Genomic DNA, 22,441 nt, shown 5'->3' with positions numbered 1-22,441 from the left:
CAGAGAAGATAATTTGGGGCAGAATAAATGAACATCCCCAAGGAATCCCGATGCTTGTGGAAGCAGTGGAAGACCCATCCAGGCCAGCAGATGTGAAGATTGGAAGGTCACTTGTAGCAGGTCATTAAGTAGTACCCATAAAATTGTGGCAGTTATTTATAATATTTTAGTTAATAAATGTTTCTTAGCTTCATGTAATGTGCACTATGCATTTATACTTGCACTTGTTTTTCTCACTTAAGCCATGAATCATTTGGGTATTAACTTTCTCCATGTTAAACATCACTTTCAAGCCTTTTAAAAAAAGTGTGTGTATGTGTCTATATATATATATATATATATGTATGTATGTATGTATGTATATATATTTATTTATTTGTAGTCTTGAATAAATTAATCTTGAAGTTTTTCTTGAAATATGTTATTGATTCTTATTAACTGTGACAAGAACTATGCAGTAATAGCATTTTGTAGAGTAACATGGAAATTTACAGTGTTAATTACTTTTAGCCATGCTTTCTCTGTTTACTGTACAAAATTTGGGTTTTTTCTCAGTTACTAAACTGCATGATCTTACGAGTTTAATGCCAGCTGAAGAGCGTGTCAGAAATGTATGTGAACTTTAGCTACCTCAGGTAACCAACTAACTTGAGCACCGGTGATTTTTAGCAAATTTAATCTGTCAAGGATCTTTACTTCTGATATTGGTTATAGCTGGGTGACAAAACTGATTAGTCAATATAATTGATTATTCAAAATTATGATGAAATTGATTGTCACATAAGTAATCAACTAATCAAAATTAGTTTCCAGTTCTTATTGTTTTCAATTATTACAACTGTCCAAATAATTTAAATATTGCCATTATGATTTTTCATTATTTTCAGTTAGGTAAAGAGTGTTCAGCTTAACCAATTTGATTCACGTGTTACCAATTATTACTTGTTTCAATTATTCCGTCTGTCCAAATCATGTGTGAGTATAATTGATTACTTACATCTAATCGGCTAACGGCCACACTGTTAATTAATCATCAAATTCCACTCATTATCCATTTCTGACATTAGTATAAGTTTTAAAAAAAAGAGAGAAGAATATTACAGGTTTAGCAATGTCTTCGTGTGAAAATCAGTTCTACGTTGAATTAGGCCATATCCTGGAATGTTAGTACCTTGACTAGTTTATTGTTACTGTAAGTTGATAAAGTATTCATTTATGGAAAGGTTGACATTTCTACATTTTGCAAACCAAATTTTTTTTTTCCTGAAGAAAAATCTATATATTTTGGCAAAAACGTTTGCTGCAAATGTTTTAAAAAGTTAATCTGAAAATTTTCTACATGGCAAATCACTAATGTCTAGAAGACTTTGATGAGGCTATTTTGTTTGTTTTTAAAATATTCGGTAATCTCCTATTGACCTTGTGTAAATCAAATCAATTGATAATCAAATAATTAAAAACATATTTTACTGTTATTGATAATGGTAATAATATTTTTATTTAAAGCATATCACAATTGCAGTTAAGAATAATTAAGTAGCCAGTTAGCCAATTTATTTATATAGATGGTTTGAATACCATAAACATGAAAAAATAATCAAGAAATAAGGATTTGAGTCATCAGAATATTTTGCCGTTACCTATCATACTCAATAAAACTACCTAAGCTTATTTAATGTCTCCTCATCAAAGACAACTTTGGAAGCTTTCAAAGAGACATAATTTACCGCATACATTCACAAAATTTCTTTGATTCTTAATATCTTATCACTTGAAGTAGTTGTCATCATCCGACAAGTAAGCCTAGGAGCTGTCTGTGTAGAAATATCTTCACCTACTCCTGTTTTCATAGACTCTCTGCTCATATATCTCACTCAGCATGGTTCCCCTATGCAACACTGCCTCTCCTGTGTTGTATATCCATCATTTTAAAGAATGCCAGGTAGTCTCTTTCCTTTTGACTTCCACAGGAATCACTTTGAGACATTCTTTTCTCCTCATTTCACCTCAGTTGGCCATAGCATCTCAGCTGCACTTCCTAAGTGACTATCAGCACATTCTTCACACTCAGATCTGATCTAATATTATCATTTCCTATTCTGTCTCTGAGTGTGACACCTCTGCTAAGGTAGAGGACTCTCACCTCGAATGTTTGGTCTTTTCAGTTTTTTAGCATTTAAGGTCCATGACCCATTTCCATACAGCAGTAGAGGTCAGAATATGGTGGTATATATGGTAACCCTAACTTTATGTGGTCTGTTTCTACCTTAGCAACAAGTAAAGCATGATTTGTTTCTGCTGAACTGCCTTATTCTTTCATTTATTGCATGCTTTTTATCTGCCCCTTGGTTAAAGGGGGACTCCTAGGTGTTTGAAGTCATCTGTCTGCTTTAACTTTGTCGCTACTTGCTTGGTTGATTACACCAACCCAAAGTGACCACCGAAGTTTCCATGCTATTACTAACATGTTTTGTATATCTTTACAAAACTTTTCAAGCCTTTCGTAGACAAAAAAAATTAGTTTTTAATGAAGTATTTTGACTAAAAACTTGTCTGTGAATATATGGAGTCAGTGTTGATTGCTCTGAGTGCAAAGTGATTTCATGTTAAGATTAAAAATACTTTTTTCATCTGAAAATTTTCACTTTTCATTTGCATAATTTCTAAAACCTCTTAAATATATATCTTTTTTTTTTGTTGTTGTTTCAGAAAAACCTAATATTTAATGTTATTTTCTCTATGCCAACACTATATGGGATTGGTCAATTTGATAGACATCATTACAAGCATAAAATTTTATATTATTGACCACAAAGTTCCAAAGTACTTCTCCTGAGAGTTTCCACTTCTAACCTTTTCACATCTATTTCCTATATTTATTTTACTGTTAGCAGCTGAAGTACAAACCTGAATCACTGCTCCTGCCATTGGACATGATACCCTAATGTGACACCATCAGTAGCAAATAAGCTTGTGAGACACAATTACCAGAACTTACTTAAAGAGTTTTATCATATTCCAGACTCCAAGAACACAGTGAGAGAGGACTTATTGGTTTGTTTATAGTACAGTAGGTGCAATGAGAATTGTCGGAAGTAATAAATAGGGAAAAAATTAAAATTTTAACATAAAGTAAGGAAGGAGAAAGTAAGAATTGCTATAAGAATTATTCAAAGCAAAATAAATACTGCAATAGAAAGTCCACAAACAAACAAAATGATACTAGTTGGATAGATTTTAAAATGATTTTCAATACCTAGTATCACTTTACTTGTTTGTGGACTTTTTATTGCACCATTTATTTTGTTGTGGATACTTCTTATTGCAATTCTACAAATAACCAATGATCCCTACTTTCTGTTAAAATTGTAATTTTCTTTCCTATTTATTTGTTCAGTTTTTATATATCCATCTGTAAACTTTCAGTATAGCTATAACTTTTGCAAGTATTAAAACCACAATCACAAATTTATATAATGTAATCCTTACTTTTGCCTACAGATGAGTGTATAAAGCTGCCAAAGAAGGGATTAAATATTATAAATTTGTGATTGTGGTTTTAATTCATATTTCATTATTTTTTATAACTGGATTCCCGCCTACTTTATTTTAAAATTCATAATTTTTTTAATACTCTTGTTTGTTTACTTTTTTATGGTATACCTACCTGTAATAAAGTACATACTTTACCATTAGAAACTGTATAAACTGTTGTGATGTCAATTTTTTGACATACAATGATAATAGAACTGTTTAATTAAATTTTGAAAATAACTAAAATGTCATAACATGCTCCCTTTGACCTGTCTGTTAATTAAGAGTGGATTAATGGGAAAGAGTTCCATATGGCACCCCCACCCAAAAATTGTAGAATTGCCTGGATAAAAAAAGATTCTGAAAAGGGTTTATTTTAAGGGGCGTATTAGAAAAATTGGGGCATGGCTTTGACAAGCATTTGTGTGAATACATGTGGAGAACATTATATTCTGATAAAAGTAGCCTTTTTGATGCCTTTATATAAGACATTTGTAAAGTTTATCCCCAAGAAGATTGTACATCTAATTAATGAAGTAAGTGGTATAATAATGTATTAAAATTATCAGATCATACTATTAATATGATTTATTAATTCATAAATATTACTTTGATGAATTTTTTTTAAAATTGAGTGGGGGTGCCATATGGAACTCTTACCGATTAATGCTGTCCCATTTGCCATAAGACGTGTTTGCTTGGTATACGTGACAATACTATTATTTCTGAGTTCAAGACATTTAGCTTCAAGCCACATCCTTAAATTGCAACATGTATCTGTAATACCTGTAACTCTTCCTCAGTAAATATAACAATACTTGAAGTGCTTCCCAGAAAACCGAAATCTTGGACAATAGGAAGAAAGTCACAGTTTTGTCAACATTATATGGATTATATGGAGTGTTCTGTTCATGCTGTTTAATTCTTTAACTGAAGCAACAAATTGTAGAGCCCACATAGCCATGGTTACACTGTGAACATTTAAATTTATAGATGATGCAAAAGCATTGCATTTTTCAGAAAACTGTCTTTAAATTTAAGGTAGTTATTACATAAGCAAATTATCAGCTTAAAAACAATTGTAAGTTGAATTTGAGGGCAAATGTTACTATTCTAATCATTTTTTCTTTGATTATATAAAACATATTTCCCTGTATACAGTAAAACACTAAACTGTTGTAGTTGAGGAACAGTTGTTAATTTTAGAGTTATATAAACCTCTAAATACTTCTGAATAGTATTATCAATCAAATAAATAAATAAGAAAACTATTTCATTATAAAAATTTCTTTACATTTGCCACGTCTTCATGAAATTGAAAAGAAAAAAAAGGTTTAATAGCCCAGTGTACTAAAATATGAATTAAGTTATTTTTAAACTATCAATATAGAAATCGTGATTTATGGTAACATTTGCTTTCAAACAACTTTCCTAAATTAACTGTTTTAGTATCCAAATATGGTAAAGTGTATGTGATTTGTTTTTCAACTGTAAGTTTATTAACATGTTGATTATTTAAAAATAATAAAATCCAGAGGAAGTCCCTGGTTTGTATCAATCATAAACCTTTGCATGACTTCAATTGTATATATCACTAAGTGTTTATTTGTGTTTTTCTAATATCTTATTAAGTTAGTATTTTTGTACCTCAGAAATTTCAAAGAATATCGATGGAAAAGGCAAATAAACCTAGACAGAGAAGGCCATATGTTCCAGCCCCTCGAAGTGGAAGTCATGCGTTGATGTTAGCACTTCACAAAGCACAGGTGGGTTTCTTGTTTCAAAGTAAAATTCCCTCCAAATTAAATTTGTGTTTAACAAATGAAAATTGCTTGTTTTTTCATAAAATACTACGATTGAACTAGAACCGTGCATATCAGCTTCCATGATAAGAACTTGATAATATAAATACTGTGGTTAATTCTGTTTTAATATCATATGTAAACATTAGTTTTTTTGGGCTTTATTATAAAGTACTTTTAACATTTTCAATTTCATATTTTAAATAGAATGAATTTCTTACAGTGATTTTTATAATGTAAAAGGCATGATTGGTACTTAACACATCATTCACACATCCTTATCACTAATGTGGCTTTTATTAAATATTACAACCAGTTTTAGATTATTATAACATAAAGAAGTACAATTTATTATTCATCTGGCTGAAAACGTGAGAAAGAGACTAAAATATTTGGATTTACTCCAATTAAAAAAATGTTTAAAAAGCCTTTGAGATGGCACTGTGGTCTTAAAGAGTAGCTGAGCTCAGACAGCAGATGGCACTATAGACAAGTTCAGAAAACATAAGACACTATATCCTTATACTTTAGCTGATATTAGAGATGCAGCATAGATGCTACTTTATCTTTCCAAGGTTCTTACAATATCTGTTGTTGTATCTTTATGAAGTAAATGAGCTCAGACAATAGATGGCATTATATCTTTACAGCACAACTGAGTTCAAATAAGATATTTTACTATATCTATACTCCATATCTTTATAAGGGAGTATGGAGTATGATGTTACATAAAGCAAAAATTTGGAAGTTTTTTGTTTCCTTTCTAGAAGTTCAAATTTTATCTTTTATGACTACTGGCTACGTATGTGATCCCTTGAAAAAATTTAGAAAATCACCAGAAAGATAACACGTTTTAGAGAATTGCATGATGATTTATTAGATGAAATTTAATAATTTTATAAACCTCAAAATATTCTTTGTATGTCTGTGTGGAATTTTTGCTACTGTGGGTTAGTCTCAAACTGAATGTAAAGAAGTCAAAATAGCATGTAAATAAACTTGTGAGCTATATGAATTGTCAAAAACATAGACATACCTCAAAAGAGACAAGCAGTTTAGAATATTTCAAATTACATCTTTCTCTGTGCTCACACAAACAAAAAGTTTCCTCAGTAATAAGCAAAACAGAAATACCTTTATTTAATTATGTGTGTTTTAAAGAGTCTGATCATTATAGTAGGAAGTGATGGGGCCATGTGCTACAATATGAACATATGAAAGGCCAAATGCTTGTAAGTGCAGCTGACTAATTTGAGTCTTTTTTTATCTAATCTAATCTAACAGATATACATTTACTGCATAATGTAAAACACTATTAGAATATAACATTAACTACTGGATAGGATAAAGTTTTTCTTTCTTTAAACCTTTCTGGACCAAAGGATGTTCACATCACTTCAAATATGCACCTGAAACTTGTATTTCAGGATTTAATTCAAAAGTATAATTCTCTTTTTTGGTTGCAAATATTTTAGAATCAATATTTTTAACATTGTATAATGTTTATATGTTTTATATAATGAAAATACTTCAAAAATGCTCAAACTTTCACCCCTTTTGTGTCTGAACTTAAACATCACTTTTCTACTTTTCTAATAATTTTTTTTTGCTGGTTTCTAAGCTTATATTTACTTTTTGCAATCAAATTTTAAGATTTTTTTTTGTTTAGATTGGCATTTATATTATGTTTCTATGCCTTTTTATTTGTTCAACTGTGAATTTATTGTTTGAATTTTATTTTGTAGTACCTTTCAGAAGTATCTTGACAAATCTGATGGAATATCAACTTTGAAAGCTAATAATCTTCAGAAAGGGGAGGTTTTAAAGTTTAATATTCTATAGTGAAGAATACATTAATTCCATGTGAAAATGAGTTATGTCTCAGACACAGTAGAAAGTTATGAAATACTTTTTCATTACTGTAGAAGCCTTGGACATTTTTTAAAGTTTCTGATGGTCTTTTTTTTTACTTCTTGACAATGTTTTTGTTGTGTTTGAATGCTAAAGAAATACTCTTCTATAACATTTTGTAAGGTAAGCTAAGTCTTCAAAACATCAAAAATCCTTTTTTTATTGCATGTATATAGTTGAATATATTGTTATTCAAACAGCACATGCAAATAAAAGAACCATAATTATTATGCATAAATTTATCTTTACCAATGATATGATTGACTAACTTAATGTAACAAAAAGTGTGGCATCATCATTTTGAAAAGTGAAGTCAATGGTAACTTTATGCTTTTGCTAAAGGCATTAGCAAGCCCTGGTAGTGGGCAAGAGGGGCCTCATTTTCACTAGATATAGCAGATGTAGCTTGTTTGACTCATTATTACCTATTTTTATTTGCTTTCAATCATAAGTTCTTAAAAGAACTAATCCATTCAGTGAAACTAGTTGTAATTCTGGCTCTAAATGATAATTACTGAAGAAAGTCTAATGTTTTTGGATATGTCGTGGAAAGAATAAAATATACATATATATATCTGATTGTTAATTAAAATATATACTGAGCCTATTATGATCAGATTTTACCATCTAAGAAAACATTCCATTGAGGTGAAGGCAGGTTAATAGATTAGAAATTAATCAGCTGTGCAACATCCTGTAAAATCAAAGTAGAGAGGTATAGTTATGAGATTTATTAATTCTTGTTTTGCTATTTTTAGGTTAAAGGTGGACACAAGTTTATGAAGAAGGCAGACTTGATCAATGAAGCTCAACCTTTATGTGATGTTTCATTTACCATGGTAAGTTATCAGAAGCCCCCTCCCCACTGGCTCATCAATGATGCATGTAATGCTAAAAGCTAGGTTTTGATACCCACAGTGGGCACAGCACAGATAGCCCATTGTGTACCCTTGTACCTAACAACAAACAATCAAAAATTTACCAAGTTTTTATATTGTTGGTGTAACTTAGTAATCAAATATTTTATTTTTTATGTTTCTTTAAGAACACGAATTACTGTTAGTCTGTGAATTTAATAGGTCTAAATTCTAGATTGAAATATATTAAATTTAAGTTGATACAATAATGTAACTTTTCTACACACACACAAAGAACTTTACTGAACCTCACTATTGGTCTTCTAGCCAGATCCAGGATCTCACTATAATGCTTGGTCAAATATGAGCACATTGATTAAAAAAGGACTTGTCATTAAAGAAGGAAATCCAGCAAGGTAAGAAGGTAAAATTACATGCAGGCTGATACCGAATGTGATTTTTTACAACCTGTGTATGTATATGATTGTGTATTATTGTACAGTTTTATCTTCTTTTTTGTATTTTATTTGTAATGTATGAGCAATTTGTAATAATAGTTTACTGATATACATTAGTTACTGATTATTTATTCTCATTGACAAGTTGATCTTATGAACTGATCATATTTATTTAGACAGTGAGTTTAACATATAGTTTTTCTAAATTAATTAATTTAGATGTTACTGTGTTGTCATGTGGCCATATTATCAGAATATACAAAAAAAATATTTTTTGTGTTTTAGTGAGATATAAATACATATTAATATTTTATAATTTTCAGGTATAGCCTGACAGAAGCAGGAATGGGTCTTTCAACACAACTTCAAGGTCAACTTGAAACTCCCCAGCTGAATAATGTACCCTTTAATTCTGCTAAGTTGACCCTTCAGCAGAGTGATTCTCATTCACTGTACTATGACTCTCACAAAATTAATCTAGTTGTTGAAGCATCAAAAACAAATGGAAGTCTTAACAATTTCAAATCACTTCCAAAACGTCCATTTTTGTCAAGGTAATTTACAGCTAAGATATAAGATACACTGTAGGTGTTCTGTTACCAGCCAATCTGGTGTCTTAGGTGTTTTGGAGAAGTAGAATTGGGCCTACCTGTCACAAGCCAATTTTAATACAACATTACTTATTGTTTTCCTATTCTATAATGAATGAGTCGTATTTTTTGGACTATTTGCTGTTAAAGTTTTACAAGCCTTTTCTTCACACCATAGTAAAATGGGCTTGGTTCACATTTCACAGAATGGAGAGCATTTAGATTTGCTTATAACATGAAAAATACAACAAAGATCTTTTTTTTTGGTCATTATAGCTTCAATAATTTGCTTTGAACAACTACAGAAAAATGTTTGTTCATGTCCCTGTTACATTGACCTCTCAACTTTTAGCATTTTCTGTAATGCAAATATATTATTTTTCCTTACTTCAATTTTTTTTTTAAGTTCCATTCTTTTTTCTTTTTCAATCAAATCTTGAAGTATATACTTACTTTATGATTAAATGTTTGTTATGGATACTACCTTCCATTATCCCTTTTGTGACCGGCCATTTTGTATTCCAAGGAATCATAGGAAAATTGGTGAATTAAAGAAAATATCAAATTTTGGTTTTGATTGATGTTTTGTATATATTAATGAAGTAAGGCTCTACAGACCATATATCATTATATTCAGTGTTAAAAAAACATATTTAAGTACACCTATATAGTACCTTGGAAAAGAGATAGTGTACATACTAAATATGCCCTTAGCCTAAGAAATAATTAAAATAATGTTTGTCATGTTTCAACAATAATTTTAAAAACTTCTAAATTTTTGATTTTGGAAAATTATGATTGTGCTCTTGTAGATTGATTTTCTTGGCCTTATTAGGAAATATTTTAATCCATCCATCAGGTTAGTTAACTTGTGTTTCAGTTGGTGATTTAAAATATTCTTGTAGCTGTCTTCTGATCAGCTTGAGTTATATATCAGAACCTTGTTTCTCTTCCTTACTGAAAATGGATTTAAGTTATTCTTTTCCTGAATACTCAGATTATTCATCAAAACATTTTCAATTGTTTTCTATAGGAGACTATAGTTAGTTTACTGTGTCTTGCTTGTTTATTGTTTAACCCTTTCTCTACGTGATATCCTTTGATTTTGTTTTTTTTCGTTATCAAAGTAGAAATACTTAATACTACTTGCTAAATAGTATCTAGTTTTGGATTTAAAGCATTCTTATATAACTTAATTTAGTTTTTCTGTAATATTTTAGTGTGTGAAATTTCCAAAATTTGGTTGTGAGACTGATTTGGAAAACGTTGAAATATTTTCTTTCATCATAGAATTTAAATTTTATTTATTATTGATCAGAAAGTTTCATTTCATATATTCAGTCAGTTTCAACTTGATTTATAGTAATTAATATACTTCATTGGACACTTTATTTTTCTGATTGTGGTAATTGCCACTTTTGGCAATAAAACGTAAAAATTAACAGATTTATTAGAGACCTGTGACCTGACCTTTAATAATGACATCACCATTTGTTAGTCTAGGGAACAATATGTTTGCTAACAATACTCTTGGTCAAGATCAACTTGTATCTAATAAATGTAGTTTATTTTCAATAAGTAATAAGTTATTATTTATGTGCATTATTTGAATACAATAAACTTAACAATAATTTTCAATAAATATGGATTTAAGTCATCAAAATTTTTTACTGTCATCTACGATATTTGCTAAACCTAATTAAGCATAGCTGATGTCTCTCCATTAAAGAAAATTACACTAGCTTTGTTCATACCTACAGGGGCTTCAAGTAGTCACTTTCCCACAAAACCATAAATTGTTGCTCATACCACTTTATTTTCTCTGCACTGATATAAATAGTTTCAAATCTGCTCTATCAAATTCTATTTAAATGTTGCTTGTACTTGTTTTCAAAGCTGTGCTTCATTAGTAATTGTTCAGACCTCATGCTGTTACATTGTGAAAGGGTGGTGATCAAAGACTGTTGTAATAAAATTACTAAACTAGAAGTAAAAGCATGTGAGAAACAAGACATGGATAATTATATTCTGAAGGGATGATAGTTTTTTTAGCAAGTATAAACCAAGTTTTGGGATGGGCAGAAAAATTCTACAAAAATCTGTGTGTGTTGTTTATAGGCAAGACTCCTTGTAGCTGGTATGAAATGTCAGTTTGAAATTTTTGTCATTTGTCTTCACAAATTACACTAAATATGTGTTACAAAATTACGGAATATCAATTCTAAAGTACTTTTGATTAAGAATAGACAGAATTATGGTTATACTTAAATGAATTTTGAAATTTAACATGCAGGCATGTACATAACACTTGAAAAAGTGCTCCTTGATCATAATAGGGCTAGTGTACTGAACATTTATCTGGTAAAAAGAAGTATAAAATACAACAGTGGGTTAATTTTTCTTACTTTCAGAGTAAGTGTGATGGTTTAACTTTGATAAAGTAAACTTAACAATAATTTTCAATGAATAAGGATTTAAGTCTTGAACATTTTTTGCTGTCACTTACCATAGTTGCTAAATCTAATTAAGCATATTTATTTGGTACTGTAGCAAGTTACATTAATCTTCTCCTCCATAGCTTCTTTGCTCTTTTGTAGGTTTCTGTATTGTTATATTGATGAAAATTATTGTGAGGTGACCAGCAAGGATAAAGCCTTAGTTTTGATGGATGGTAAGCTCTTATTGTACTTTGCTGCTACTTAGCCCTTTGATTACTAATATCTGTATTACATATTTACAGTTTTTATGTTATGTTGAATTTTTTACTAAGGTGGGTAAATTTTTACAGCTTCTTACAATTGTAATTTATGAATTAATCAGTAGCCTTTTTTCACAAAACAAAATCATTTTTTTTAAATAATCAAGGGAGGTATACATATATCATGTTGGCCATATATGTCTGTTTGATATGTTGTTAGTAGGAAGGTTAATGGCAGTTCTATTGAAGTTAAAAATAATGGTTAAAATTTCAGAGTTCCATCAGCTGATTTGATGGAGTTGTTTCAGAGTTAACTGTCCATCTGTGTTAGGATACAGACTTTTAGAAATTAAATACAACTCTGATGAAAATGCTTTTAACAACATTTATTAATCTGCAAGTTTTAAGTTAAGCAAATCATACCATATGATTCTCAGGGCTTAATTTTGTTAAATTGATTTGAAAAATAATGATATTAAACTTTTTTCTTTAATGAAAAATTGAATGGTTGAAGTTTCCTTGTAGAATTTTTACATTTAACTTTTTGTTTTCATGCAGATGAGATGTCATTAGGATTTTTAATAAAGTGTGAGAAAAAAGCATTACTTGATTCAGGGAAGCGTTACAAGTTAGAAGAAAATAGGTGGGAGTTTCATATTTTTAGAAAAGTCACTCTTCAACTGATATTTTACAATGAAAACATGTCTAAAATTTTATTTAAAAAGATTACATTGTTTTTACACCAAAACCATTTAGTCTCGGCTTGATAATATTGTTTACCTCTTAATGTTTCTAATCTTCACCTGGTATTTAATTTTTTTGAAATTAATATGATAAAAACTGAAATGAAAATTAACTTTTGTATAGTTGATCAAGAACTCCAGAATATGTGATATAGATATAATTACATTTTGTTAAAAAATACATGTATTGTGACTAGATCATAATATTTATTAGCTTGCAGTTGTAAATATTATTAAAAGTTGAATTTAATATTTTGTGTGTGTGTGTGTTTTATTTTCAAATCTTTAATGATGTATCATCTAGTTTTAATTAGATAATAAGATGCTCAACTGCTGATCTTTCACTGACACACTCTGTGAAGTATGGTAATCAACAAAATAGTTATCCTTAGAAACTTAATACAGAATATTCAAACAACCTATACAGCACCACCTCTGGATGAAAGCAGAGAATAGAATCCTTTGTTTATCACAGTCATTTTAACAAGCTAGTACCAATGAAAATTTCACCTATGTTAATTTGAAGACCATATTTTGAAGACCAGCTGTATCACAACATGTTTCAACAACTATTGATAATTAAATTAAATTTGTTTTAAGGTTATCTTGATCACATACATAAAAGCAGTTTTAATCAGTTTCTGAGACGATACCTCATCTCTACACACAGATTTATCTATCTGCATCATATATCTACCAAAGAGATTTGCATGCCACTAGCCTTGAAATAACTCCCACCTAATTTCACGTGATTTAATGTGAATTGGGCAACAAACCCCTTCATCAATAGGAAGGTAACACACTCCCTTGCACAATAACTCCCCCTATACATTTGCACTTGCGTAAACTTAATTCTTCTCCTCGGCATTGCATTTATCATAAGTGTCCAATTTTCTCATCTGAATTCACCTTGTTGAGATTTGCATCATTAATGAAACTTTGAATTTTGTTCTCTTTAGCTTTTGTTTCAAAAGCTTTAATTTTATCATTCATTCTCAAAGATTGTGATTTATACTTATTCTTGTTTGAGTAACTTGGTTCCCACTTAGACCTTATTTTTACTATGGTTATAGGAGGCTCATTAGCATTCAGATCGTTGCATCCATTATTCAATGTGTTGTGGATTACCACATGGTTATTGGACCTTGTATTCACTTCCCATTAGCTGAATTTCTTTCTCATCAGGTGGGAATGATCTGTTGGAATGTGACCTTCCTTTCTCCCCATATATATATATATATTTCATCTCAGGTATATTATTTTCATTATATTTTGCCCGTGTTCTTTATTCATTTTCATTTTATTACTCCTTGACCTATATTTGTTGGGTTTTGTTTTTTCTCCTTGCTTCTCATTACAGTTTGTACTGTTTCATTTCTTTAATAACTCCTTCTCATGCCCAAATGCCTCCTCACATTTGTAATTCATTTTGTCCTGATTTGTAGACTTTCTTGCATTCCTTTTCTCAATCCCTTTCATTGATATATTTCTAGCCAGCTTGGGGATTTAGCCCCTTACCTTTATTTCTCTTCCTAGTTCCCTATTTTCGCATTTTTGCCCTTTTTCTCTGCCTTCCTGTACTCCTTTTCCTAACTCTGCCTTTTGTTTGAGAAACTTCTTGCTTCATATAGATCTCTGTAAACATTCTTTCCCTTCTCTGTTTAGCCATGTTCCACTTTTTCTGCTCTGTCTTTTGTTGTCGGGACTCATAGAATTTGGTTGTGCTCTCTACTGTACTCCTTTTGGCTTCTTTTGTTTGTCTGATTGTCTTCAGTAGAGTTCCTGTCTCCCTGATAATTGGACTGATGTAATACAGTTTCTGTCCTCGTTATCTTCTCCGATTTTTCTTCTTTCTCAGCATTGCCCTTTACTTCTTTTCCTCATTTGGTTTAGTTTTCTCCTCACCTTCCCCTTCCTGATTCCAGACCTTCCTCTTTTTCTTGTTTTCCCTCTTCCATTCATCCAATTTGTCATGCTTCTTGTCAGTGACTATCACACATATATAATCCTGTGGGTACTTATCTGTTTTCCTGCTGTTGGTCTTGGTTTCTGCCGACAGTCGTTTTTATTTTCTTCACTTTGGTTCTTTGCTTCTCTTCCTTCCAATCCTGTTTATGGTATTTTACACCCAGTCTGTGGAACCATGGTTGGTGTGTCGAGATGAGCATGCACAATACAAAACCATGGTGTATCACTAATGTTCTAGACTCCTGCAGCTGGAGTCTGTCCCTTAGAGTCTGGCAATAGAGTTGAGGTGTACACATGGATATTTATTACATGTACCCTTCTTCCACAGCTGGAGTTTACTCCATAGAGTTTGATGGTAGAGTTGAGGTGAGCACACAATGTATAGTCTGAATATACCCCAACCATGCATCACGTATTAGTTGTCTGACAACTTGTGTGCAACTACTTAGATGGTCATGTTCCTATTCCACCCATATCTGCAACACAAATTGGCTTTTTTCCCTCTTCCTTTTAGTTTTAAGTGGACGAAGAGTATGCTTTGGATGGATGAGATACAGTCTCTCACAGGTCAGGTGTGTCCCTATGTAGCCCTTGCCTTCAGGTGTCACACCTCATGTACTTCCTTCAGGCACTTTCTGAAAGGAACTCACCTAGGTAAAATTTGCATTACCCCCTTCACCAATTCATCATGGGATTGTAGCTAAATTTGTGTACAGAGGTGAGGTATCATCTCGGAAGTTCACATTTTCCTTCTCTGAAAATGTATTTCTGATAGATACTCACTTCAGCACACCTTTTCACCCATCCTTTCCACTTACATTGTACATGAGTGCAACTACTTAAGAGGAGAAGTTGTGTGTGAATGAGTGTTGCCCTCCTATTGGTGGAGAGCTTGGGTGCATGATTATGTCACCATATTATAGTGCAATTCAGGTTAGATCACTCAGATTATGTGTAAGTTGACTCGAGGCTAGTGGTATGGCAATCTCTTTTCCAGATGTGCGAGCAAGATAACTAAATCTGTATGAAGAGGTGAATATGCATCAGAAATACATTTTTAGGTAAGAAAAATGTCAACTTTCAAACTTAGCATAAATAAAATCATACAGCTTATAAAATACCCACCCACATACCAAATTTTAGCTTGTTAACCATAACAGTTTTATATATGTAACATAATAATATTTTAAAACAACTTTCTAATCAGCTTTCTTTAGAAATATTGTACTTCTCTTCAAACATTTTCTGTTTTATACTATAATGAAACTAAATGACTTCAAAATTTTGTAACACTACAGTCAGTCTTTCATACTATAAAACAGTTTGTTTGGTAAATTTTAAGTGTGTATCACGACTTCAAACTTTTAAGGTATCCTAAAGATTTGAACATTTATGTATCATTATATTTAAATTGCTACTTGTTAAAAATCCATTCTAAAATTACAGTATACTTTTCCAACCTGATTGTTTTTACAAAACCAGTGATTATAAGTTTTTTTACTATATATATGGTTGGAAAAATATCCAATGAGTGTAATGTTTTTCAAATTTAATTTTGTATAAATATGTTATTTTTTGTCACCATACAATTTATTTCTACTTTTTTTTCTTGTATTTCATAATCACTACTTTAATACTACAGCTAAACTACTGAAATTAGATATGAAACTGGTTTTGTATTTTGTTTTTCAACTGTCTTTTTTTTTTTTTCAAAGCTCCTAGATTACTGAAATGTCTTTTCATTCACTTTACAGGCTAGCAGACTCTCATTATGTTTATGCATATTTACATAATGATGATGCCGAAGAGTTTTGCCCAATACAGTGTTCAATCTTAGAATTAAATCCCCAGCACTGTAAGTGTGGATACTTTATAATGTATGGACATTTGTTAAATGGACTGACTTTATTACCATTGCTGTTTAACTCTTATTTTACTCTTGTGTTTTGTAGAAGTAAATCCTTTCTTCTATTAAAGAACAAATTGGTATTTAATTTTCTAGTTGTCATGCTTTAATTGTTGAAGATACGGCTATTTTTAAAAGTAAAATCGTTCATTGAGCCATTTTGCAATTAACTTCCTGCTTATAACTTTTGTCCATCTTATGATAATTGTGCCAGAGAGAAAACCCTTAGCAACAAAAGAATATATATATTTCATAATAAAAGTTTAAGCATTTTAAAATAACTAATTCATTGTTTGACACCAAGTCGTCATTGATTCCTGTAAACATTAGTGCACCACCAACTGTGTTATAAAATGTAAGTCATATCCTTTCGTACAATGTATTCAGACAATATAGAGAGCTGTAACTGTAGTGCTCAGATTGTTTTTATCTGTTGCACAGCGATTGGGACTAATGCCATCTCTGAGTTGTGAAGATTATGAACCTACAGAATTTTATAATGAATCACTTAAGCATACTTCTTTTAACTATATGGGGAAAAAACAACTAATTTCAAATATTTCCTGTAGGAAAGAAGTGTAAAATAATTCGTACCTACAAACCAATCAACATGCTTGTCACCAGACAGAATATGTTTTACATATATTTATTTTCACTCCATGGTGTAATGTTTGGCTTATGTATTGGGGCGACTGTGTGACATTGTTATTATAATATATAGTTAAAAAACTTAAACTTTATCAAACTTATTATTTTTAAGTATTTTAATCATTCTACTTTTTAATTGATGTCCATTTTATCATTTATACCTACTTGTGTTTTAACCAAACTTACAGGTCAGTCTGAGATCATTGAAATGGAAGATGGTGATGTAGATATGGTGGCAGTGACATTATCACCCAGAATAGGATTAGACATTAGAAATGCTATGCCAAATGTCTTTCTGCCTTCATCACATAACAACCACTCAAGGATGGAAGAAGTAAACCCTGTAGTTGATACTTTATTTCCTACTTCTTACAACAGCTGTTACAGAGGGAAAGAAGTTGAAATAGTAGAGAATGCATCCTTTCCTTCTTCACAAAATGTCTGCTACAGTAGCACATCAGACCAGTTTTTATTGAGACCTGGAATGTTTGATATTGTACTTTGTGTTGACAACTGTGAGACATCTGGAGGGTAAAGAAATTGATTTATCTTTAATGTGAAAGATACAGTTTTGTAAAACAAACCCTGTGTTATTTTATCCATTGTATTTAAGTCCTACAATAGCAATCTAGAAAAATTATTAAAAGTTTAACTCTTTTCAGCCTCGTGATTTTTGAACCTGTTCAAGCACAGGCTTGACATTACACTTTTATAATGTCATTGCTTTCTCTTGGCTGAAACCCTAATGAAAATACAAGATATTGTGAAAATGTCATGATTTTAAAATTAAGCATTTATGAGTAAAGAGTAATTATATATATATATATATATATATACATGTTCATAAGCACTTACACGCTTTTTACACCTATACTGGTAAATTATGATCACCCTGGGAGGATAACTAATATCCAAATACCTACCAAGTTTATTGGATTGGCCTGGACTTTGTGCAGAGCCATACCAGTAGCATTTTCTCACATGCTTATTACTTTAGACAATTCTTGTTGCAACCATTGTACTATAAACAAGCTGATAAATCCTCTTTCACTGTGTTCTTAGGATTATGATAAACTCTGTGGGAAAACTCTGGTAATTGCATCACACAAGCTTATTTGCTACTGACAGTGCCATATTATGGTATCAAATAAAGAGTCTAATGGCAGGAGCTGCGATTCATTGCTTTATGATCGACAGGTTTCTACTTCAACCTCTAACAGTAAAACAAACATAGGGAATAGACATGAAAATGTTGAAAGTTGGAACTCTCATTGGAAGTATTTAGGAACTTCATGGTCAATACTAAAGAGAATAGTACTAGTTACTTTATTTTACATTTTTCAACCTTTAAAGTTTTATAGTTATTATGACGGTGGTCAAACTGACTGACCACGTACAGAGTTTGGGTAGAGAAAATAACAGATAAAATATAAAAGTTTTTTTTTCCCATAAAAGCACTTGATATTTATTTAGGAAGTTTTGGAGATTAAGAATATGAAATTTGAAAATTTTCTGATGAAGAAAAATATTTCTAATCTTAACATGAAAATCACTTTGCATTTGGAGCAGTCAATACTGATTCCATAGGTTCATGAAAACGTTTTTAGTAAAAATACTTTGCTAAATATTGTGATTTTTTTTTTTTTGTATACAAAAGACTTGTAATGTTTACTAAAAGCTTGAAAAATTTCGTGAAGATACACAATACATGTTAAAAGTTATAGTAACTCTGATGGTCACTTTGGAGTTGTGTGATTAGTGTAATCCACTGAGTCAGTAGTGAAAGACTTAAAGTGAACAAATATCACCCAACTTTTATGATTGATTTTTATAACAATGAACTGAGGAAGGGTGTTGATATTATTTTATAACAATGGTTTTGGTTTGTCGTAGCTATAATATTATTAAAATCCAGTTATATTCCAACTGTTTTGTACACTGTAGATAAGAAAAAAAATGGAGATTTTTTAAATTTGATTGTGTATATTTGAAGTTAGCTTTGTTTTTAGTACCTCAGCAAAGCGAAAAATGGCAGTTCTTCCTGAACTTCAGAGAAATGGGGTACCACATGTTGTTCGAAAGCTTCATGTTGGAGACTTTTTATGGATAGCAAAGGAAAAAGTTGAGCCCTTACCAGGATCTCTTCAGCTTCCACAAGCCCGAGAACTTGTTTTGGATTTTATAGTTGAGAGGAAGAGAATGGATGATCTTGCAAGCAGTATTAAAGATGGAAGGTTTCGGGAACAAAAGGTATCTGGTCATTGCAAGAACCAAAACTAAAGTAAAAGTTCTTTATAAAAAACTAGAGATAAAATGTCGTAGTTTATTGGTGATTTGTTTTAAAAAAAAAGGATTCACTTCAGGGTAAGTTGTAGAGAAACAAGTAAAAAAAAACTGATTTATCAACTTTAAAAAAAGAAAAACAAAATTCTTCCACCATCTTTAATATAAGAAAATTAGTAACTTTAATTTCAATTGTGCAAGTTTGTTTTAATATGTATATTATCTGTCAAATGGATTGGCATTGTTACAAAAGGTGGTAAAATGTTCAAAATTAGCTCTTTCAAAGGAAAGTAAGTGATAAGAGCACTAGCCTTTTACTAAAAGAAGGGTGTTCATGATCCATTGTAATAATATAGCCCTTCTTTCATTACTGATAATATTCTAAATGATGGCCCTGGTTATGGCAGTATTGACCCCCTTCTTTTAATGTGCCTTCAAAGTCCATCAATTGTGTACAGACAACAACTTCATAGGACCCAAAGGCATATATAAGACCATTCTAAATGTCTGTGAACAGTATAGTGTGAGATTTCATTTCTCCTTGGATCTTATGGAACAACTATCATATTAACTTGGACATATAGCTGGATGCTTTCTCTTCATGAAATGATAGCTTATTGGCATCCAGTCCATTCAATTATGATTTTAATATTTGTATAATGATGCTAGCACATTACCATGATAGTTTGTAGAGTTCACCTTGGAATTTTTTTCTTGACTCTTTGTATGTTTAACTTAGATTATAACTACAGTGTTCAACAACTCTGAAAAATTTTGTGCAACATGCTGTGTACTTCTTTTGAAATGTGTCTCCAGCAGGACAATAATAAATTGTCTGAGCTTTTGCAGATACTTGTGGAGTAGCCCTGCTTTCTTTTCAGGAGTCGCACCTCTTTTACTGATGTTGTTTTCAACACTATAGATGTCTTTTTTTTTATATCATATTATGTAATTGACAAAATTAAATCTTTCACAACAAAGGAAGTGATAATATCAAGAATATACTTCACTTAAAATAATTCTTCTAAATGGGTTTTATATGTATGAGACATTATTTTTTCAAATTCTGAAGTTTTATTCTGTTTTTCTTGTGATTGTGCTGTGAGTTGATGTAGTAATTGCAACTGTTAGAGATTGCAATTTATGAACAAAATAGAAATAAAAGCGATTAATAACTTGTTCATGTTACTTCCCTCTTCTCTTTTGTGATCCTCAATTCCATTAAAATTCTGAAATAGAACAAATGTTGTTTGCAGAAGGTAAGAGTGAGAGATCTTACAAGTACTAAAGAAAATATAATTTTTTAAGTAGAAAGTTAATTTTTCTAAACATTTAAATCATGGTGAAGCTGTTGTGTAAGCTATCTAAAAATATTGTTTGTTTTGTTTCTTCAAGTTTCGGATGAAGGCATGTGGGTTATGCCGGCCGATCTATTTGGTGGAAGACTTTGGATCAGGTCACCTTGGCTTACCTGATAAAACACTACAACAAGCTATTTTTAATACACAGGTACATTGCTTTTATTTTACAGGGTTATAAGATAAGATGCTTTCACACAATTTGTATGCCTAAAAAAATAATAAAAAATTTTCTTAAAATTTTTAAATAATATCTCACAAAATTTCCTCAGTTCAATAAGGAAAAAAAACTGCAAAATTTCTATTTCTCAAAACACGTTTGTTTTATAATGTGAATATTTTAAAACAAACAGTTGCACAAAAATATTTACATTTGACACCTGATTTTCATCTAAAACATCAATATGAAATTTCGCCTTGATTTAGAATCATTATAGAGAGACAACTGTTTCTCACTAGTATATGGCCCACATAATATGATTCAGTAACCCATTTTAAACCTTCTTAGTTCTATATCTTTTTCATTAGAAATGGCCTGTTTAAACCACTACAATAATTAATGACATTATTTATATTTTGTGTCCTTTGCATTGATTTCAAGATTTTGTTGTTTTGTTTGATGTAGTTAAAAATTGTTTAAAATATTGATTCCGTACATTCCCCTTTTAAATAAATTGCACATATTATTGTAACTCAATAAAGTGTCCAAAACATTGGTATGTAAGAAGTACAAAATTAACCAAAATAATTAGAAAGCCTTACACATGGCTCTATAAAACTGTTGGCTCAGGTACACGAGAAAGTTTGGACACTATATATTCAAGTAAAATATTTAAAAAATTTATTAATAAAAGAAAGAAACTAAGAAATAAATTTTAAAATTAAGATATTGTGAATGAATTTTATTTCTCCTTCTTTATTTTCTGCTCATTACCTCATTTTGACTTATGTGTATTAACTGTTATAGGCTAGCTTAAGAGCAAGATTTAGCACTTTGTAAACTGTAGGTCCTAAGCATAATTTCTTAGTGCTTGCATTCTAGAGTTCCATGTGACAACTTTTAAAAAGAAAATCAACTCAATAGATTTGATGAGATTTGGCTTTATTGTGATCATTAAACATAAGACTGATGAACCTGTGTCTGCAAAAAAAAATGAATGAAGCATCTGAAATCGCACGGGAAAAGAGGAGAAACCTTTTTAGGACACAATAATTGGAGAGAAGAGACACTTAAAATTCAATTCTGGTATTGAGACACCAGATTGTTCATGAATTTGTCAAACCCTACCACAAACATTTTTGTTTTTGGCATCAGAAGTAGAAAAAAATTTGATTAATTGCCGTGCCTGTGGTATTGGCTATTTTTCATTGTTGAATTTTCTTAGTTGGGCAGTATTTTGGAAAATGTTTGAGTTTTTGTAACTCAGTGCAGTGACATCACTGATACAAAGTTGTACTTTGTTTTGTATAGAAAAAATGCTTTGACAAAAGTTAGGCTTAATGAAATTATTCTTACAAGGAAGTATTAATTGCTAGCTGAAAATTAATTTTTGGCATCACACCATCAGCAATTATGTACTCACATTGTTTTCATTAGTCATAATTACTAACTTTTTAGAGAAGTTATGATGCCAGTGATAAAATTAAATACTTGTGTGGTATATGGACATTGCTATCAGGAGGTG

General features: G+C 30.7%; 1 protein-coding gene across 2 annotated transcripts in view; it reads left to right on the top strand.

Moving 5' to 3' along the window:
• Window positions 1-22,441, top strand: part of LOC106467964 (crossover junction endonuclease MUS81-like) — a 69,826-nt gene that overhangs the window by 15,633 nt on the left and 31,752 nt on the right. For both annotated transcript variants that reach the window (XR_002612521.1, XM_022396209.1), the window contains exons 3-12: window positions 5,187-5,300; window positions 8,006-8,086; window positions 8,432-8,520; window positions 8,886-9,116; window positions 11,750-11,823; window positions 12,409-12,493; window positions 16,316-16,416; window positions 17,304-17,646; window positions 19,125-19,365; window positions 20,794-20,907. Coding sequence is in view for 1 of the 2 variants with exons in the window: in XM_022396209.1 (XP_022251917.1) it covers window positions 5,187-5,300; window positions 8,006-8,086; window positions 8,432-8,520; window positions 8,886-9,116; window positions 11,750-11,823; window positions 12,409-12,493; window positions 16,316-16,416; window positions 17,304-17,646; window positions 19,125-19,365; window positions 20,794-20,907 (1,473 nt within the window). In the remaining variant the exon portion in view is untranslated. The remainder of the gene's footprint in view (window positions 1-5,186; window positions 5,301-8,005; window positions 8,087-8,431; window positions 8,521-8,885; window positions 9,117-11,749; window positions 11,824-12,408; window positions 12,494-16,315; window positions 16,417-17,303; window positions 17,647-19,124; window positions 19,366-20,793; window positions 20,908-22,441) is intronic.

The sequence above is a fragment of the Limulus polyphemus genome, unplaced genomic scaffold, assembly GCF_000517525.1.
Source record: "Limulus polyphemus unplaced genomic scaffold, Limulus_polyphemus-2.1.2 Scaffold2813, whole genome shotgun sequence".
Classification (NCBI taxonomy): Eukaryota; Metazoa; Arthropoda; class Merostomata; order Xiphosura; family Limulidae; genus Limulus; species Limulus polyphemus.
The sequence above is the reverse complement of the archived record's forward strand: the minus strand, read 5'-3'. Positions and strand labels throughout refer to the sequence as shown.